Genomic DNA, 20,271 nt, shown 5'->3' on the forward strand with positions numbered 1-20,271 from the left:
GTGTCCAGCCTCCAGTGACGTCCCGGCTTATGATTGGTCACGGCGCCATGTTGCCGGGACGCGGACCAATCACAGCAAGCCGCGACGAAATTACGTCACGGCTTGCTGTGATTGGTCCGCGTCCCGGCAACATGGCCGCCATTAACCAATCACAAGCCGTGATGTCACGGGAGGCTGGACACGCGCGCTTTTTAAAATGGGCGCGTGTCCAGCCTCCCGTGACGTCCCGGCTTGTGATTGGTTGCGCCGCGGTCAACCAATCACAAGCCGGGAGGCTGGACACGCGCGCATTTTAAAATTTTAAAATGGGCGCGTGTCCAGCCTCCCGGCTTGTGATTGGTTGACCGCGGCGCAACCAATCACAAGCCGGGACGTCACGGGAGGCTGGACACGCGCCCATTTTAAAATGCGCGCGTGTCCAGCCTCCCGTGACGTCACGGCTTGTGATTGGTTGCGTCTCCCATGTGACTGCGACGCAACCAATCACAAAGCCGGGACGTAATTTTAAAATCCTTAAGGACCTGAAATTACGTCACGGCTTGCTGTGATTGGTTGTGTCTCCCATGTGACTGCGACACAACCAATCACAACGCCGGAACGTAATTTTAAAATCCTGAAGGACCTGAAATTACGTCACGGCTTGCTGTGATTGGTTGCGTCCCGGTCACATGGGCGGCATGCAACCAATCACAAGCCGGGACTCACGTAAAGGAAAGAAAAGCGCGAATTTTAAACAAAGAACGCTGCCGCTTCTCTCGGTAAGGTGCAGGCTGCGTCGGAGAGGTGAGTATAGCAATATTTTTTATTTTAATTCTCTCTTTTACACATTTTTACATTAATGTTGTTTCGATACCGATACCCGATATCACAAAAATATCGGATCTCGGTATCGGAATTCCGATACAGCAAGTATCGGCCGATACCCGATACTTGCAGTATCGGAATGCTCAACACTAGTGGTGAGCACAGAAGTTTATAATGTTGAGCCGTGAAAATAAAAATAACACATTTTTCCCACAAAAAAATTCTCCCAAAATTTAGCATTTCCAGAAGAATAAAAGCATAAATTGCATTAGACAATTTGTTGTGCAATTTTTCCTGAGTACGTAGATACCAAATATGTGAAGGAAAACTACTGTTTGGGAGCATGGCAGAGCTTGCAAGGAAAGCATTTGACTTTTTGAATGCAAAATTGGCTGGATTAATTAGCGGATATCATGTCACGTTTGAAGTGCCCCTGATGTACTTAAACAGTGGAAACCCCCACAAGTTACCCCATTTTGGAAGCTAGATCCCTCAGGGAACTTACCTAGATGTGTGATGAACACCTTCAACTCCCAGGTGCTTCACATAAGTTTATAACATTGAGGATAAAAAAATCTAATTTTTCCTGCAAAAATGTTTTTTTAGCCCCAAATTTTGCATTTTCACAAGGTTAACATGAGAAAAAGAACCCCAAAATTTGTTGTGCAATTTCTACTGAATACACTGATACCCGATATGTGGTCATAAACTACTTTTGAGGCACAGTGCAAAGCTCAGAAGGGAAGTAGCACCAAATTGAAATTCAGATTTAGCTGGACTGGTTTGAGGGTGCGATGTCATTGGTAGAGCCCCTGAGGTGCCGTACCAGCAGAACCACCCATAAGTGATCTCATTTTAAAAATTATACCTCTCAATGAATTCATCTAGGGATTCATTGATCATATTGACACCACAGCTGTATCACAGAATTATATTCAATTGGGCAGTGAAGAAAAAATAATTACAATTTCACCACAAAGATTTTGTGTTCGCCCCAGATTTTACATTTTCATACTGGGAAATGAGTAAAAATGGTACTAAAATTTGTCTCAGAATTTCTGCTGAATGTAGAAATACCCCATATGTGGCTATACAGTACTGCTTAGCCACACACCTAAACTCGGGAGGGACAGGGTGCCATTTGTTTCCTGTAGTGCAGATTTTCCTAGTTCCTAATAATTTGCTAACTCCATATGCAGAGCTCATAAGTGCTAGAAAAGCAGAATCCCCCCTCAAGTGACTCCATTTTGGAATTATACCCCTTTAAGAATTTATCAACAAGTATATTGACGATTTTGACTCCATGGGTGTTTTCCAGAAACAAGCAGTAGTGGATGTTGCTGAGTGAAAATTGTAATCTGCCATTTTGGTGCCTGTACGTTGTAGTCCCCAGTATGTTGTAGTGACCAGTACGTTGTGGTGCCCATCTCATGCTTCTGTAGACACACTTCCGTAAATTAGGTGGGCTCCCTTCGCTACATAAATGCCAAAAATGTGGACTCTAAATGTAGCTTAGACACACTGGTGCTCAAAAGTGAGGGGGGCATAATGATTTGTGACTGCAGAATTTGTTGAATTTCTTTTGGGGGGGGGGGGGTGAGGAGCCATTTAAATTTTCCAGAGCCTTCGTACTACCAATAACATGGATGTCCTCTTTATTTTCATTAACAGATGATATTTCTGAGTGGAGACTTGCTTTGTTTGTCGACTGAGTTTAACCTTTTATTGGGAACATTTTACATAACATTTATCTGTCAATCTATGCCGAGCACTTACTTTTGGGTTTCCACTTAAATCTCCGAGTGACGTGACAGATGAAACCCCCGATGGATCCATTCACTATAATGAGGCAGCAGAGTTATTTTGAACTCTGTCAGGCCTCTATGTAGTGATTTCCTTCTTTTCAGAAGTGCACAAAACTGTAGTCAACCGCCCTTTTCTGCATGCCTAAAAAGACGGACACCGCCGAATCACAGTGTCTCCATCTGCTTCATTATAGGTGATCTTCTGCCAGGGGTTCTGTCTGAATCATGTATTTCAGAGATTTACACAGAAACCCCGATGTAAGAGCTCAGCACAGAGCAAATGATAAATGTATGCCGAGTCTTACTGTGATCTTTGGTAAAAACCTGGCAGCTGTTACACACTAAAAGACACTGTACTAGTACTATAAATGAACTGAACCTTTGCACTAGTGAACACTGCATGCGCATGCATTGAAGGATTATGTACTCGTACATAGATGAAGAGAGCAGTGGTAGCCCCATCATCCCCAGTGATATGTATGCCCCCAACACTCCCCAGAGCTTTACATGCTCCCCAATGATGTCTATGCTCCTCATCACTCCCCAGTGATGCCTATGCCCCCAGCCCTTGTCAGTGATGTCTATGCCCCACAGCCCTCGCCAGTGATGTCTATGCACCCCAGCCTTTCCAATTGATGTCTATACCCCCAGCCCTCCCCAGTGTTTCCTGGATGTATATGCCCCAGCTACTACTGTGATGTATATACAGCAATCCCAGCGTCTCCTATGCGATGTATATGCTTTACAAAACTTGTCACAACAAGTTGACTGTGCTTCAGATTGGCACAAACCTGGAAAAGCAGTTGTGAGAAGCAATATGCTCAGTATCATCTAGTATCAAGGCCGCACTAGCTCCAGCCACCACATTAGGGGTGAGATAAATAATTGTTTGACCAAATATAGTAGAGTAATTTTCAAGTTGATAATTTTGTGTGGCTTCCGAATGATGTTAGAAATTTCCAAATGGCCCTTGATTGGAGAAGTCCTAATAGTTCTAAACTTCTTTAATTTAAAACTGATTCTGGCTACGATGTTCTTTAAGACTTTCCATGCTATGAAAAGTTCTTTCCTAGGTTTGGTACAATACATCCCTCTTCTCATAATGTATGTCTTTAGACAATTATTTTGTCCTCCCACTTTTTTTTCTTTCACATGCACTGGTGAACTTCATAAAGACTGGTGTGTGTTTTACTGCTAAGGGGCCATATGTTGTTCTTGCACAGGGATCCTCTTGGGTCTGTGTCTGCTCCTGATCATACTAACGACCGCCGATAAACGTTTTAAAGGTGGCAGTTAAGGTTACTTATTTCCTCCAGTGTTCCTGGACTCTCCTGCATCACCCGGTCCTGTCCACCAGCCGTCTTCCAAAAAGAAAATGGCGGGCACACCCCCTTAGTTAGGTAAAAATAATAAATTTAAAAAATTTATTTATTTCCATTTTTCCATTAGGGTTAAGGTTGGGGCTAGGGTTAGGGTTTGGCTAGGGTTAGGATTGGGGCTAGGGTTAGTGTTGGGGCTAGGGTTTGGGTTGGGCTAGGGTTGGGGCTATGGTTAGGGTTGGGGCTAGGGTTAGGTTTGCACTGGGGTTAGGGTTGTGGTTATGGTTGGTATTACAGTTAGGGTTGGGATTAGGGTTAGGGGTGTGTTAGGGTTGAGGTTAAAGTTATGGCTAGGATTGGGATTAGGGGTTAGGGTTGGAGTTAAAATTGGGGGGTTCCACTGTTTAGGTACATCAGGGGGTTTCTAAACGCGACATGGCGCCCACCATGATTCCAGCCAATTTTGCGTTCAAAAAGTCAAATGGTGCTCCCTCCCTTCTGAGCCCTGCGATGCGCCAAAACAGTGGCTTTCCCCCACATACAGGGTATCGGCGTACTCAGGAGAAATTGCACAACAAATTTTGTGGTGCATTTCTCCTGTTACCCTTGTGAAAATAAAAAAAATTGGTTCCAAAGTAAATTTTTTGTGTTAGTTTTTTCCTCCCACATTGCTTTAGTTCTCGTGAAGCGCCTAAAGGGTTAATAAACTTGTTGAATGTGGTTTTGTGCACCTTGAGGGGTGCACTTTTAAGAATGGTGACTCTTTTGGGTATTTTCTGTTATATTGACCCCCCAAACTCATTTCAAATTTGAGGTGGTTCCTAAAAAAATGGTTTTGTAAATTTTGTTGGAAAAATGTTAAATCCTTGGTCATCTTTTAACCCTTATATTATTATCATTATTATTATTATTATTTATTTATATAGCACCATTGATTCCATGGTGATGTACATGAGAAGGGGTTACATACAAATTACAGATATCACTTACGGTAAGCAAACTAACAATTACAGACTGATACAGAGGGGCAAGGACCCTGCCCTTGCGGGTTTACATTCTACAGGATGGTGGGGAAGGAGAGAATAGGATGAGGGTTGCAGGAGCTCCGGTGTTGGTGAGGCAGTAGCTTCGGTAGTGGTGAGGAGGCAGTGGGGTCAGTGCAGGCTGTAGGCTTTCCTGAAGAGCTGGGTTGTCAGGTTCCGTCTGAAGGATCCGAATGTGGTTGATTGTAGGACATGTTGGGGCAAAGAATTCCAGAGGATGGGGGATATTCTGGAGAATTTTTGGAGGCTGTTGGGTGAGGAGAGAATAAGTGTGGAGGACAGAAGGAAGTCTTGGGAGGACCGGAGATTACGTGAGGGAAGATATCGGGAGATTAGTTCAGAGATATATGGAGGAGACAGGTTATGGATGGCTGGTAGGTTAATATTAGTAATTTGAATGGGATACGCTGAGGGAATGGGAGCCAGTGAAGACATTTGCAGAGGGGGGAAGTGGAGGAGTAACAAGGAGAGAGATGAATTAGTTGGGGAGCAGAGTTAAGGATGGACTGGAGAGGTGCAAGGGTGTTAGCAGGGAGGCGACAGAAAAGGATGTTGCAGTAGTCAAGGCGGGAGATGATGAGAGCATGCACAAGCATTTTAGTAGATTGACGGATGAGGAAAGGACGGATTGTGTAGGTATTTTTGAGCTGGAGGTGACAGGAGGTGGAAAGAGCTTGGATGTGCAGTTTGAAGGACAGGGCAGAGTTAAGGGTTACTCCGAGGCAGCGGACTTCCGGTACGGGGGAAAGCGTGATGTTGTTAATTGCGATAGATAGGTCAGGTAAGGATGATCTATGAGATGGAGGAAAGATGATGAGCTCAGAGTTTGAGGAAGCAAGAGGAGAAGGAGGAGGATGTGGCTGATAGACACTCCGGGATTCTGGACAGCAGAGAGGTGACATCTGGGCCAGAAAGGTAGATCTGAGTGTCATCAGCATAAAGGTGGTACTGGAATCCATGGGACTTTATGAGTTGTCCCAGGCCAAGTGTATAGATTGAGAAGAGTAGTGGTCCTAGAGCAGAACCTTGGGGGACGCCAACACAGAGAGGTAGTGTGGATGTGGGAGACACTGAATGTGTGGTTGGAAAGGTATAAGGAGATCCAGGATAGGGCAAGGTCTTTGATGCCAAAGGAGGAGAGGATCTTTAGTAGGAGGCAGTGGTCAACTGTTTAGAAAGCAGAGGACAGACCTCAAAGGAGGAGTACAGAGTATTGTTCGTTAATTTTGGCTGTAAATAGGTCGTTAGTAATTTTGGTCAGGGCTGTCTCAGTTGAGTGATGGGGGCGGAAACCAGATTGTAGATTGTCAAAGAGCAAGGTAAAAGAGAGGTGGTAGGAAAGTTCAGCGTGGACGTGCTGCTCCAGGAGTTTGGAAGCGAATGGGAGCAGCGATATTGGGCGATAGCTGGACATAGCAGTTGGATCGAGAGGTGTTTTTTTAAGGATAGGTGTGATTGTGGCATGTTTGAAAGCAGAAGGGAAGGTGCCAGAAGTTAGTGATAGGTTGAAGAGGTGGGTTAGGGATGGGATAAGAGTGGTGGTGAGGTTGGGGAGGAGGTTGGATGGGATGGTGTCGAGCGCACAGGTGATGAGGTGCGATTTGGAGAGGAGATAATTAAGCCCCCTTTCAGTGATGTTGGATAGGGAGGTTATAACATCCTAAGAAAAGAAAAATTATGTTTATAAAATTGTGCTGATGTAAAGTAGACATGTGGGAAATGTTAGTAACTATTTTGTGTGACACCACTCTTTGATTTAAAGGTAGAAAAATTAAAAGTTTGAAAATTGCAAAATTTTCAAACTTTTTGCCAAATTTCTGTTTTTTTCATAAATAAAAGTATGTTATATAAATACATTTTACCACGAACGTGAAGTACAATATGTCACGAAAAAACAATCTCGCAATCAGTGGGATATGTTGAAGTGTTCCGGAGCTATAACTTCACAAAGTGACAGTGGTCCGAATTTTAAAAATTGGCCTGGTCATTAAGTACCAAATTGGCTCTGTCACTAAGGGGTTAAAGAGTCTGAGTTCTTGAGTAGCTGATATTTTGTTTTTAATTTTCATATTTTACATGAACATGATTTAACTTTGTCATTAAGTTGGGTTGTGTAGATTGATAAGGCTGCAATATAACAAAATGTAGAAAACTTTTATATTTCCTGAATGTACTGTACATACAATTAGAACATCTGAAAGGGAATTTGTTGCCTGATTCGTGGTGCCCAAATCTCGGGCAGCATGAATCGGTCTGGCTGGACAATTGTAGCCAAGCATATTTTTTATGTGATGTTCCAGTGTTTCATAGAATATATATTTTAAAGATCCACTCCGGTCAGCTTTTCCCAGCAGGTAATTGACGGGTCTCTCGCTATTAAAGATTTGGCAATCATCTGGACTGGTGCTGCTGACTGCTGAGTACTGATTCCAGGAGTTGGCGGTCATGTGACTGCGAGTATGTGATATGCTTCATGAAAACAAAGTAAATATGAAATTTACATCTCAATTTGGGAATAAAAACTTAGATTTTTAGATGATAATATCAGCATAGAGGATGGTAGAATATTAACTAAAACATTTGAAAAACAACTACCGTAATAACATGTTACTTCATTACAACAGTGCTCACCCTGAACACACTAAGGCTATGTGCACACATTGCGGATTGCATCTCTTGGCAGAAAACGTAGGAGCGGATTTGACGCCTTTTTTGTGCGGATTTGCTACGGATTTTTTGCAGATTTACCCCTTTGGATTTTTATAATGGAATGAGTACAAAAACGCTGCAGATCAGCAAAAAAGAAGGGACATGCTACTTCTTTTAATCCGCAGCGTTTCCGCACGTAATTTTTCGCACCATTAGCACAGCGTTTTTTCTTTCTCATTGATTTACATTGTACTGTAAGTCACTTGGGGATCTGCAGCGTTTCTGCACCGCAAAAAACGCTGTGGAACCGCAGGAAATCCGCAACGTGTGCACATACCCTAAAAGAAGTTTATCATATACCGTAGTCAGATTTTGAGGCTAAGAAAAATCAATAACAGAGAAGAAGGTTTTTCAAAGCAAGTACATGAATTATCTGAAAATGTATTAAACAGAGGTTATCCTAAGGAAGTACTCATAGAAGCTAGAAAAAAGGCAGAAGAGAAAAAATAGAGAAAAATAGAATTACTAACCCTAGAATTGTGTAACAGCAGTAGCAAAAAATAACCGTTAATCAGCTACAAGAGAAGTCGCAATTTAAATGATATTTTGGTACATAAAAGATTTCTTGAAACTAGTAACAAAATAACGTGGTTGAATGTAAAAAATCCAAAAGGAAATTTTCGCTGTGGGAATTGTTCTTTCTGCCACTTACACATATTGGGATCAAATCTAAGAATCGGAATAGTATCGCATTCTGTGAAAGAATTAATCAGATGTCGTACGAAACAAATAATTTACGTGATCTTTTGCCCATGTCAGTTTTATTACATTGGGAAGACAATTAGGCCAACGTACATCAGATTCATAGAACATTCCTATTCAATAGTAACAGTAAAAGGTTCGTTAAGATTAATAATACATATTAAAGAAGTATATAATGGAGATCCAAACGTTTTAAGGTTTGCAGGAATTGAACATATAGAATATACAAGACAGGGAGGTGATCTCAATAGCTTAATATTAAGAAGAGAAGGTAAATGGATTCTTGATACAGATGCTCAAGGTCCGCTCGGTTTAAATGATAAACTGGATATGTCGGTATGGTTAGAGATCAATGTATTACCCATAATTATTTGTGCCTTTTTTTACGTGTTACTTTCACTTGTATATGTTTTACCACTCCCCAATCCTTGTTAAAAGGAAGTGTTGTAGCACCCTGGCTAACATGGACCTGTAGAAGCACATGAACAGCACGAAACTTCCGTAGTCCGTCAGGCTTTTTTTTCACTTGCTTACTCCCCTGTCACCTGCACACCGCACTTTGCACTTTACCAAGATGTGGATGCCATCTTAATATGGGTTAAAGAAAAATTTAACAGCGAGGACCTGGTGAGTGCTCCATCTCTTTGCTTCTCTTTTGTGTACCATAAGAATATCTTTTGTGCATGCACCACCCAGGAGAGGACCTGGAAATTGATTTGCGGGGTGAAATCTGTCTTTAACTTAGCACATATTCATCTGGTTTATTGGTGCCTGAATCTTTTGATTTCTGTGATATGCTTAATCCTGGCCACATTCCTACTAGACTGTTCCCTGCCTCACGCAATACACATGCATTATGCAATGCTGCGCCCATCTAGTTGGAATGTGGCCAAGAGTTTACATATCGCATACTTGTGGTCACATGAACGCCGATCCTGGCACCGGAGAATCCACACAGTGCAAAGTGAGATCAATGTGAGGACTCATAAGTTTGCAGTCACATAGAGTGACGTCAGACTTGTAGTGTTTGACTGGACAACCCACCGTTAGCAGCCTACGGGCCTTGTTGTACCAAAGAAATCCAAGACATACGGAGGCATGATGAGGCTATTTACTGGCTTTTTCAGAGCTGCTAAAACCCCCATTAACATTTGCAATTCGTGTGAATTATGGAACTGCATTGTGTGTCATATTTGGCACTGAGAAGTACCTACTTGTTGCATTGTTTTGTATTTGATTTCATATTTTACAGGATGAATCATATTCTGTGTGTTCAGAAAGAAGTCATTGCACAATATTACCCCCATACTGTTCTGTACTCTATACCTTACTCCATCCCAATAGAATACAGTACAGAGGCATCACAGACAATGAGGTGTACAACCAAGAAACATCTGTGGTCAAGTTAGAAATTAAATTACTGTGTGTTTCTCATTGCTTGCATGGTGATGGCACACTTGGTGTGTATTTTAATGACTAATTTATAGTTGGGAACAGTCTGCCTGTAGTTGTGCATAGTGTTTACACTGCTGGTTCCAATGGCGATGAAAGATGTTTCCACATTGATCAGGAACCTCATTGTGGGTCTGTAACCACTACATTGTTCTGTTGATCTCTTCTGGACCAATTGTGGTAGGCTGCAATACTGGAAAAAAAACAAGAAATACTATTGTCTATTAAAAAAAATTCTATAACTGTTCATGATTATTTTAAAAAAAACCCTGTTTTCTTTATAGTAAACATCATTGTTTAAATAAAATTAATAAAAGTCTGTTAAATCGCATACTTGCGGTCACATGACCACCTGCTCCTGGTTTTCGGGGAATCCTCACAGTGCACATAATGTCAGGATTCACAAGTCTGTAGTTATACAAAATGACCTCCGACGTGTGCTCTAAGGCTGGAAAACCCTTTTAAAAGATATCTATCTTTTATCTATCTGGAATCTAAAAGGTCTGTTTGACAGATATTACATTAACTTATATTTTATACAGTTATTTGCAATATAATAGCAGTGTGTTTAAAACAACTGAGAAAAAGCTCAATTCTCATAATAGCATTTATTTCTATATTCACTGTAGCACCGCCATCCCTGCATGCTTCACATTCTCCCCTCCCCTGGCAGGGATGGCATCTCACCCCACCTCCTCCTTCTAATTTTTGAGGTCTGCGCATACCTGGCTGATCCCCAGACACTACACATAGGATTCACACTCTTAAAGAGATAGCACACACCATCCAAAAGTGTCCCCAGCCAATGGCTGTGAGACACTTATTATTTAAGGCACCTCCACTTGCCTTGTTTGCACGCTTGCTAGTTCTCAGTTCCCCTTTACATGCCAGTACCTGACTTTTCCTGTCTGTAACTGTCTTTCTGTGCCTGCAGTGTGTTCCTCTATTCAAGATGTACCTGCCAGCACTTGCTTGCCTGTATATAGGCAGTGTCTGCAAACACTTGTCTGCACTTGCTGTGCTCACCTGTATACCCACCGTACCTGCCTGCACCTGCCTGTATACCAGCCCTACCTATCTGCACCTGCCATGCCTGCCTGTACACCAGCCATACCTGCCTGCACCTGCATGCCTGCCTCTATACCAGCTGTACTTGTCTGCACTTGCCATGCCTGCCTGTAAGCCAGCCGCACCTGCCGAGCCTGCCTGTATACCAGCTGTACCTGTGTGCATTTGCGGTGCTTGACTCTATACCAGCCATCCCTGCCAGCACCTGCCATTCCAGCTATCTGCCACTTTGAGGGTCCGAAGTCCATCTTGGAGTAGCACCTGGCGTTAGTTGGGAGCGAAGTATAACCATCAAGGGCTCCAGCGATGACTCAGATGTTTGCTTAGTTACGCCCCTCCAGGCTCTCCTCTGACCACGGCATAGTGGTTCCACTACTATGGACGTGACAGTTTGCCATGGAGTCCTCTGTCTCTCAATCTTCCTCTATCTCTGACCTGTACCAGGAAGTTTCCTACTAGAAAGACCATCAGGACAAAATCTTTTCATATTTGTGGACAGTGACCACTCGCTTGGACATGCTGACATCTGCAGTCTCATCTGCTCCTGTGCAAGTTGTGGCTACCTCAGTTGTCACTCACCAACCTACCACGTTATGACGTGGGTTTACCAATCAATGTGCATCAATTTGCTTCAGATTGAGCCAAAGTGGCATTCATCATGACCCATCATACTGTCTAAGCTCTGGCATGACTTAATCCCCTATAGGAGAAAGGGGATCTCCTTAAAACAGGCCTTCTCCTCCGCTCCAGTGCTGCACCGACGTGACAATAATAAGCAATTCTATTTGGAGATGGATGCTTCTTCCTCTGGGGCCAGAGCCTTCCTCACCCAGAAATCTACTTACGGTCATATGGTGACCTATGGTTTCTTCTTCAAAGTCTCCTCGACTCCAGAATGCAACTACTCAATAGGCGATGGAGAACTGTTAGTGAAACTTGCTCTGCAGGAGTGTTGCTTTTTGCTTGAAGCAATGATGCATTCAGTATTTATTTACGCTGACCACAAGAACATAACCTATCTGCAGTCTGTACAGTGGCTAAATCTGCGTCAAAAGAGGTGGTCTCTGTTCTTCGCCAATTTTGACTTTATTCTTCTGGTAGGCGGACAAAAACAATAAGGTGGATGCATTTTCCAGGTCATTTCTGTCTTCTGACCAGGAGGTAGAGCCTCAACACATCATTGAGTCCTCCAAAATGGTCACTGTCTCCAGTGGATTTGTCCTGAGTTTCATCCGGAAAGACATATGTCGCTGAACCAGACAAGAAGAGGGTCCTTCAGTGGGGTCACTCATCTAAATTGGCTGGTCATGCTGGACAAAAGAAAATGGCTCTTCTCATTTCACGGTATTGTATTATTAGTAGCCTTCGATGCACAAGGAAATTGCCGATTTCATCTTGTCCTGTCCCTTCTGTGCCCAGAATAAGACTTCGAAACAGCTTCCCAATGGATGATTACTTCCTCTCCCCATTTCATCAGCTCCTTGTCAGCATATTGTGATGAACTTGTTAGTTTGTTAACTGTAAGTGATATCTGTAATTTGTATGTAACCCCTTCTCATGTACAGCACCATGGAATCAATGGTGCTATATAAATAATAATAATAATAATAATAATAATAATAATAGTAATAACAATAATGGCCCATTTTACTCCGCTCTATGGTCTCCCATCTGCTCCTGTGCTTGCCACGAAGTTCATCCAACATTTTTTCCACCTCCATGGGTTACCTCTCCATAAAGTCTCTGATAGAGGCATACAGTTTACATCTCACTTCTGGAGGAGTACCTGCAAACTCCTAAATGTCATCTTGGACTTCTCTTCAGCCTACCATCCACAATCCAATGGTCAGGAAGAGCAGGTCAATCAGATCCTAACCAAGTTCCCACAGCATTTCTTCAATGCCCATCACAATAACTGGGTCTCTCTCCTGCCTTAGGTCGAATTCTCATATAACAACCATGTGAGGGAATCCTCAGCTAAATCTCCGTTTTTCGCTGTGTATGGTCAACACGGCAATATTCCAGGTTTTGTGTCTACTGCCACTGTCATGCCTGTGGCTGAAGCTCTCATCAAGGGCTTCTCTAAAATCCGGGAGGACACCAAGACCACATTAATGAAATCTTCTGAACGGATAAAGCGCAGACAAGAGACATCTGGACCCGCTTCTGTTTCGTCCAGGGGATAAGGTTTGGCTTTCTTCCAAGTTTGACTGTCTCAAGCTAACTTTGTACAAGTTGGGTCCTTGCTTCATCGGTCCATTTGAGGTTCTCAAACAGATTAATGCTGTAGCTTACAAGCTCAAATTCCAGACCTCTTTATGGATCCCCAATTCTTTCCAAGTGTCTTTCCTCAAGCATGTCATCTTCAGGTCCTTCTTCAAGGACCTGGGTACGACTCCTGCGCTAGCCGGCTCTGAAGATGTTTTCGAGGTACAGAATATTCTGGCCACAAAAATGGTAAGAGACAAAACCTTTTTTCTTGTAGATTGGAATGGTTTTGTTCCTGAGATGAGGTCATGGGAGCCCAATGAGAACATCTATGCCCCTCTCCTCCTGGAGAGATTTCTTGCAGGCTTGAAGCCAATGGCTGGGAGACACTTATTATTTAAGGCACCTCCACCTGTTGGAAGGTGCCTGAGCAACATGTTCACTCTGTGTTGTTTACACTCATATTAGTTCTCAGGTCCCCTTTATCTGCCAGTTCCTTCCTTTTCCTGCTTCAATATGTCTTTACATACCTGCAGGATATTCCTGTATTCAAGACATGCCTGCCAGCACATGCGTGCCTATATTTCAGCTTTGCCCACCAACACCTGTCTGTACTTGCCATGCCCATTTGTATACCAGACATACCTGACTGCACCTGCTGTGCTCACCTGTATACCAGCTATCCACCTGCATGCACTTGCCTGTATAAGAGTCGTATCTGCCTGCACTTGCTGTGCCTGCCTGTTTACCAGCCATACATTGCTGCACCTGCCATACCTGCCTGAATACCAGCCATACCTACCTGCCCCTGCAATGCCTACCTGTGTATCACCCGTACTCGTATCACTTACTGTGCCTGCCTGTATATCAGCCATCCCTGCAAGCACCTGCTATTCCAGCTCTCTTTCCCTTTGGAGTCAGCTGCCGTGTGTTCGAGGTCTGTCCTGGAGTAGCACATGGCATCCGTCTTGAGTCAAGTCTAACCCCACCATCTAGCGAAGAGTCATGTGTTCACCTAGTTAAGCCCTGCCAGGCTCTCCTCGGTCCACGGTTCCACTACCACAGACATGACATACACATAGGCACTGGGAGCACTGCACATTCAAATCCAAACGGAAATATGAACAAAATATACATTTTTTAAATTGAAAATGAAGAAAAAGGAATAACAGGATGTTTAAAAAAAATAGCAGTGTCTGCATTTTCACTTGCAAACTAGGATATTTACAGTGTAAACTGATATTTATTCACAGACATAGCTTTTCTGTTAATCACTGAACTGATATTTAGTTGTATAACCTTTATTTATGATAGCTGCTTTACATCTATGTGGCATGGAAAAAACTAACATCTGACACGTGCTAACAGATATTCCAGCCCAAGTTGACTCGGTTACATTTCACAGTTCTTTTGCAAATTTAGGTTTTCAATCAAAAACAGCATTTTTGTTGTCACTCCATAAATTCTCAATCGGATTAAAGTCTGGAGATCGGGCTGGCCACTTCATAACATCAATTTTGTTGTTCTGGAACCATGATATTGCACGCTTGCTGGAGAATTTGGGTTCATTGTCCTTCTGAAACCCATTTCCGGGGCATTCCTACTTCTGCATAAAGCAACATGACCTCTTTCAGTATTTTGATATATTCAAACTTGTCCATGGTGAATGGTATGTGATAAATCAGCCCAACTACATAATATGAAAAACATCCCCCAACCATTATGCTCGCATCTCCATGTTTTACAGTCTTCACAGTGTACTGTGGCTTGAATTCAGTGTTTATGGGTATTCTCACAAACTTTCTGTTGCATTCAGACCCATAAGAACAATCTTTCTCTCATCTGTCCATAGAATGTTGTGCCACTTCTCTTTAGGCCAGTCAGTGTGTTCTTTAGCAAACTGTAACATTTCCAACACATCTTTATTTTCAGCAATGGTATTTTACGAGGGTTTTTTGCAAATAGCTTGGCTTCGTGTAGATGTCTTCTGATGGTTGCAGGACTCACAGTTTACTGAAGATCTTCTTTGATCTTCCTGGATCTGATCATTAGATGCTTCTTTGCCATTCTTGTGATTCTATGATATACAGTGGGGAAAAAAAGTATTTAGTCAGCGGACCAATTGTGCAAGTTCTCCCACTTAAAAAGATGAGAGAGGCCTGTAATTGACATCATAGGTAGACCACAACTATGAGAGTCAAAATGAGAAAACAAATCCAGAAAATTACCTTGTCTGATTTGGCAAGATTTATTTTGCAAATTATGTTGGAAAATAAGTATTTGGTAATTAAAAAAAGTTTATCTCAATATTTTGTTATATATCCTTTGTTGGCAATGACAGTGGTCAAATGTTTTCTGTAAGTCTTCACAAGGTTGGCACACAGTGTTGGAAGTATGTTGGCCCATTCCTCCATGCAGATCTCCTTTAGAGCAGTGATATTTTGGGTCTGTCGCTGGGCAGCACGGACTTTCAACTCCCTCCAAAGGTTTTCTATGGGGTTGAGATCTGGAGACTGTCTAGGCCACTCCAGGACCTTCATATGCTTGTTACGAAGCCACTCCTTCATTGCCCTCGGGGTGTTCTTGGGATCATTATCATGCTGAAAGACCCTTCCACACTTGATTTTCAATGTCCTTGCTGATGGAAGGAGGTTTGCACTGAAAATCTCATGATACATGGCCCCATTCATTCTTTCATGTACATGGATTAGTCGTCCTGATCCCTTTACAGAGAAAAAGCCCCAAAGCATGATGTTGCCACCCCCATGCTTCACAATTCATATGGTGTTCTTTGGAGGCAACTCAGCATTCTGTCTCCTCCAAACACAACGAGTTTTGTTTATACCAAACAGTTCTACTTTGGTTTCATCAGACCATATGAGATTCTCCCAATACTCTTGTGGATAATCCAAATTCTCTCTAGCAAACTTCAGACGGGCCCAGATATGTACTGGCTTAAGCAGGGGGCACGTCTGACACTGCAGGATCTGAGTCCCTGGTGGCGTAGTGTGTTACTGACGATAGCCTTTGCTACGTGGTCCCAGCTTTATATAGGTGAACCTGTGACCTCTGCCGCCAGTGTTTTCAGATGGGAATTATTTTAATAATTCTGCAACAAGGGCTTTCTGGTACTGCCCCATTTTAGTAGACCTGTACGCCTCGGGAAAAAAAGATAGAAAGTTCTCCGTGTAGTGTGGGTCTAGAAGTGTCACCAACCAGAAATGACTGTCACCCAAAATTTTGACAACGCGAGGATCACGGGAAAGGCAGTGAAACATAAACTCAGCCATGCGTGCCAGACTGCTAACAGGCAAGATTTCTGTGTCCTCACCAAGAGGATGACTGACCATGCTCTCCTCTTCCTCCTCCCTGTCCTCAGGCCATCCACACTGAACAGACGGTATGACAGTTGTGGAGGTAGTACCGTCTATAGCGCATGAAAGTAGCTCCTGTTCTTCCTCCTCCTCCTCTTCCTCATTGCCACCCAATCCATGTTGGGACGAGATGAGGCTGGGCTGTGTGTAATCACCCTGTATGTTCCTTTCTCCATCTCATCATGCTCTGCCTGCAATGCATCCTCTTTGATTGTGAGCAGAGAGCATTTCAGAACACAGAGAAGCTGTATGATGACGCTAATTAGGGCGTCATCGCCGCTCACCATCTTGGTGGAGTCCTCAAAGTTTTGTGGGATGGTACATTTGTCTGACATTGATGTCCACTCCTGAGGTCTTATGTGTGGAGCCTGAACTGAATGCCAACAGCCTGGTAGTCAACAACTGCGCTCTTCTGCTCACAAATCCTTCCCAACATTTGCAGTGTAGAGTTCCAACACGTGGGGACATCACACACCAGTCAGTGAGCCAGAAGCTGCAAACGCTGCTGAAGCACGGCAAGGGTTGCGGAAACTGCAGCTGACTTTCCAAAATGGGCACACGGGACGTACTTTGACAAGCAGATATGGCAGCTCCGGGTAGGTTTTGAGAAACTGCTGAACCACGAGGTTAAGCACTTGGGCCAGGCATGGGACGTGTGTGAGCTCACCTCACCTCAGAGCCTCCACCATGCCTGGCTCTAGGTTCAACGGAGTCAGCCACAGATCTGCCTGCTCTTTCAGAGCTGTCCACAACTATTCAGCATTGTGCGGTTTGTCATCTAAGCATATCAGTGCTTCCAGCTTGTGACTGATGTGGTCATTTCGGACATGGAGGTTGAAGAGAAGGAGGAGGAGGAGGTGCAGGAGCTGTAGACTGTGGGGTTAACCTGATTGACCTAGGGCCCATAATCATCAGCATCGGGAGGACGTGTTCCATCCCAAGGTCTGACTGGGTCCCTGCTTCCACTATGTTAACCCAGTGTGCTGTCAGTGAGATGTACCGCCCCTGCCCACAAGCAGCTGTCCACGTGTCTGTGGTTAGGTGGACTTTCCAAGTATCTGCATTGTTGAGGGCACAGCTAATGTTGTGGGACACGTGCTTGTGTAATGCGAGGATGGCACACCTGGAGAAATAGTGGTGGCTGGGGACTGAGTACCGAGAGACGGCCGCCGCCGCCATCAGGTTGTGGAAAGCTTACATCTCCATGAGCCTAAAAGGTAACATATCGAGAGCAAGCAGTCATGAAATATGTGAAATTATTAGTGTGGCTTGTGGGGCGTTGGCTGCATATTTGCGCTTGCGTTCCAAGGACTGGGGTATGGACAATTGAACGCTGCACTGGGTAAAGGACATGGATGTGCTTGCTGATGGTGCTAGTTGAATGGCTGCAATGACAGGTGCAGGGCTGGAGACTTCTTCGCAGGCACCATGGACAGGGGATTGGCTTGCACGCACAGCAGTGGAACAAGTAGTGGTGTCACCCACAGACACTGTTCCTAGACCCTGGGGTTCAGCCCACAAAGTCGAATGCTTTGCTGCCTTGTGCCTGATCATGCTGGTGGTGGTCAGGCTAATAGTTTTGCTACCCCTGCTGATGCTGGCCTAGCAAGTGATGCAAATGGCCTATTTGGGGTTATGGGCAGAGTCTTTAAAAAACAACCAGACTCGGCAAGACCTAACAGTTGTACTGGCAACTTCCGTCGTGATGGTGTTGCAGGGAACGGTTGCCCGCCTTCTGCCTGCGGCCACCACACTGCTTCTTCCTGCCTGTTGGGTTGCTATGCCTCCCTCCTGCTGTGTGCTACTGTCTTCGCTCTTCATGTCCTCCTGCCAGGTTGGGTCAGTTCCTATATCATCCACCACCTTGTCTTCTACTTCCGCACCCTGGTCCTCCTCCTGACTTTCTGGCAATTGTGTCTCATCATTGTCCACCTCTTGTGACACTTTACCACCATCGCCTTCGTGTGACCATGGCTGTTCAAATATTTGGGCATCGCTACATGCCATCTCCTCCTGCCCCGCTTCAAGTCAACTGGGCAAGAGGCCCAAATCTATAAATGGAAAAGTGAACAGCTCTTCGGAGTGTCCAAGTGTGGGATCCGTTGTCTCCGGGCACTCGGCATGGTGGGAGGAAGGAGGATAATGGTGCGAAATATGGGGTCCAGGTTCACGGCTACTTAGACTTGACCTTGTGGAAGACAGGGTGTTGCTGGTGGCAAAGTGACAGGAAGCATTAACTGATATCCAACCAACAACCTTTTGACTCTGCTCTGGGTTCCATAGTGGTGTGCTGCTGCGGTCCTCTAGTATTTGGGACAGGAAGGTCGGGCGAGAAGATGTGGCTGTTTTTTGTGGCACAATTTCAGCTTGCCCACAGCCTCGGCCTCTGCATGCACCATCACCATCACATCATATCCAGTTCCCCGTACCCTGCCACGTGCCTTGCCCATTTTAAATGGAGGACAATATTTTCACGTTCACTACAAATGGCTGAAAATGTGATCCATGTGACGGAAAACACCAGTTTAAAATATCTGGCCTGAAGGTAACTATTTTTTTTTCAGCAAGCTGGTGTCAATAACTTGGCTAAGACACTTTAACAAAATTTAAATGAAGGCCTGAAATGGTACAATTTTGAGTGCACTGATATGTGGTCTGTGTGATGAACAAACCCCAGTTTAAAATATCTGGCCTGTAGGTAACAATTTTTTTTCAGCAAACTAGTGTCAATAACTTGGCTAAGGACGGTTTCACACTTGCGTTTGTAGCAGCTGCGGAGGGCTGAGGACTTCCTCTGTAAAGCCCCGCCCTCCGCTGCTAGCTCCGCCTATTTCTGCATGCGGCCGGCATGCGGCCTGTGTACCTATATTTAACATTAGGTACGCAGGTCGTGCCGCAGTATGCGGATGCTTCCTCATGCGTCGTTTTGACGATGCGGAGACCAGCGTAAGACGCAGTTTGTAGCAATTTTTTTTTATGCATCGTCAAAACGACGCATGCGGAAGCATCCGCATACTGCGGCACGACCTGCGTACCTAATGTTAAATATAGGTACACAGGCCGCATGCCGGCCGCATGCAGAAATAGGCGGAGCTAGCGGCGGAGGTCGGGGCTTCACGGAGGAAGTCCACAGCCCTCCGCAGCTGCTACAAACGCAAGTGTGAAAGTAGCCTAAGACACTGCAAAAAAATGTAAGTGGAGGCCTGAAATGGCACAATTTTGAACACACTGATATGTGATCAGTGTAATGGACAAACTCCAGTTTAAAATATCTTGCCTGTAGGAATTTTTTTTTTCAGCAAACTGGTGTCAAAAACTTGGCTAAGACACTGCAAAAAAATTTAATGGAGGCCTGAAATTGGCTCAATTTTGAGCGCACTGATGTGATCCATATGGCCGACAAACCCCAGTTCAAAGTATCTGGCCTGTAGGATTAACTTGGCTAAGTCACTGCAAAAAAATGTAAATGGAGGCCTGAAATGGTACAATTTTGAGCGCACTGATGTGATCCATGTGATGGACAAACCCCAGTTTAAAACAGCTGGATTTTTAGTGCTGTAATATGGAAAGGATCTGGCTGTATTCGGCAGTGCCAACAAGCAAATGGAGCAGAAAAACTGTGTTCTCTGGATTGCTTTTAAAGCAAGTAATCAGGATTAAGATCTCAAAAAAAATTATTCCTGGCCCCCGATACCTGGGGCTATGTCTAGAAATATCTGTAATAGGCAGCAGCAGGAGCAGACAGAACTGGAATGGACTGTCTTGCTATATGCACTGATGTCTGCCA

The 20,271-nt window shown here is 44.1% G+C and overlaps 1 protein-coding gene across 5 annotated transcripts in view; it reads right to left on the bottom strand.

Moving 5' to 3' along the window:
• LOC143765015 (solute carrier family 46 member 2-like) overlaps window positions 1–20,271 on the bottom strand; it is a 168,697-nt gene that overhangs the window by 91,339 nt on the left and 57,087 nt on the right. For 2 of the 5 annotated variants that reach the window (XR_013213313.1, XR_013213311.1), the window contains exon 5: window positions 9,445–10,048. The exons of 1 other annotated variant lie outside the window; for it this stretch is intronic. Coding sequence is in view for 2 of the 4 variants with exons in the window: in XM_077251235.1 (XP_077107350.1) it covers window positions 9,958–10,048 (91 nt within the window). In the remaining 2 variants the exon portion in view is untranslated. Of the gene's footprint in view, window positions 1–8,394; window positions 10,049–20,271 lie in introns of those variants that run through there. 2 more of the 5 variants (XM_077251270.1, XM_077251235.1) reach the window with 2 other exon arrangements.

Source organism: Ranitomeya variabilis, chromosome 1, assembly GCF_051348905.1.
Source record: "Ranitomeya variabilis isolate aRanVar5 chromosome 1, aRanVar5.hap1, whole genome shotgun sequence".
Lineage (NCBI taxonomy): Eukaryota > Metazoa > Chordata > Amphibia > Anura > Dendrobatidae > Ranitomeya > Ranitomeya variabilis.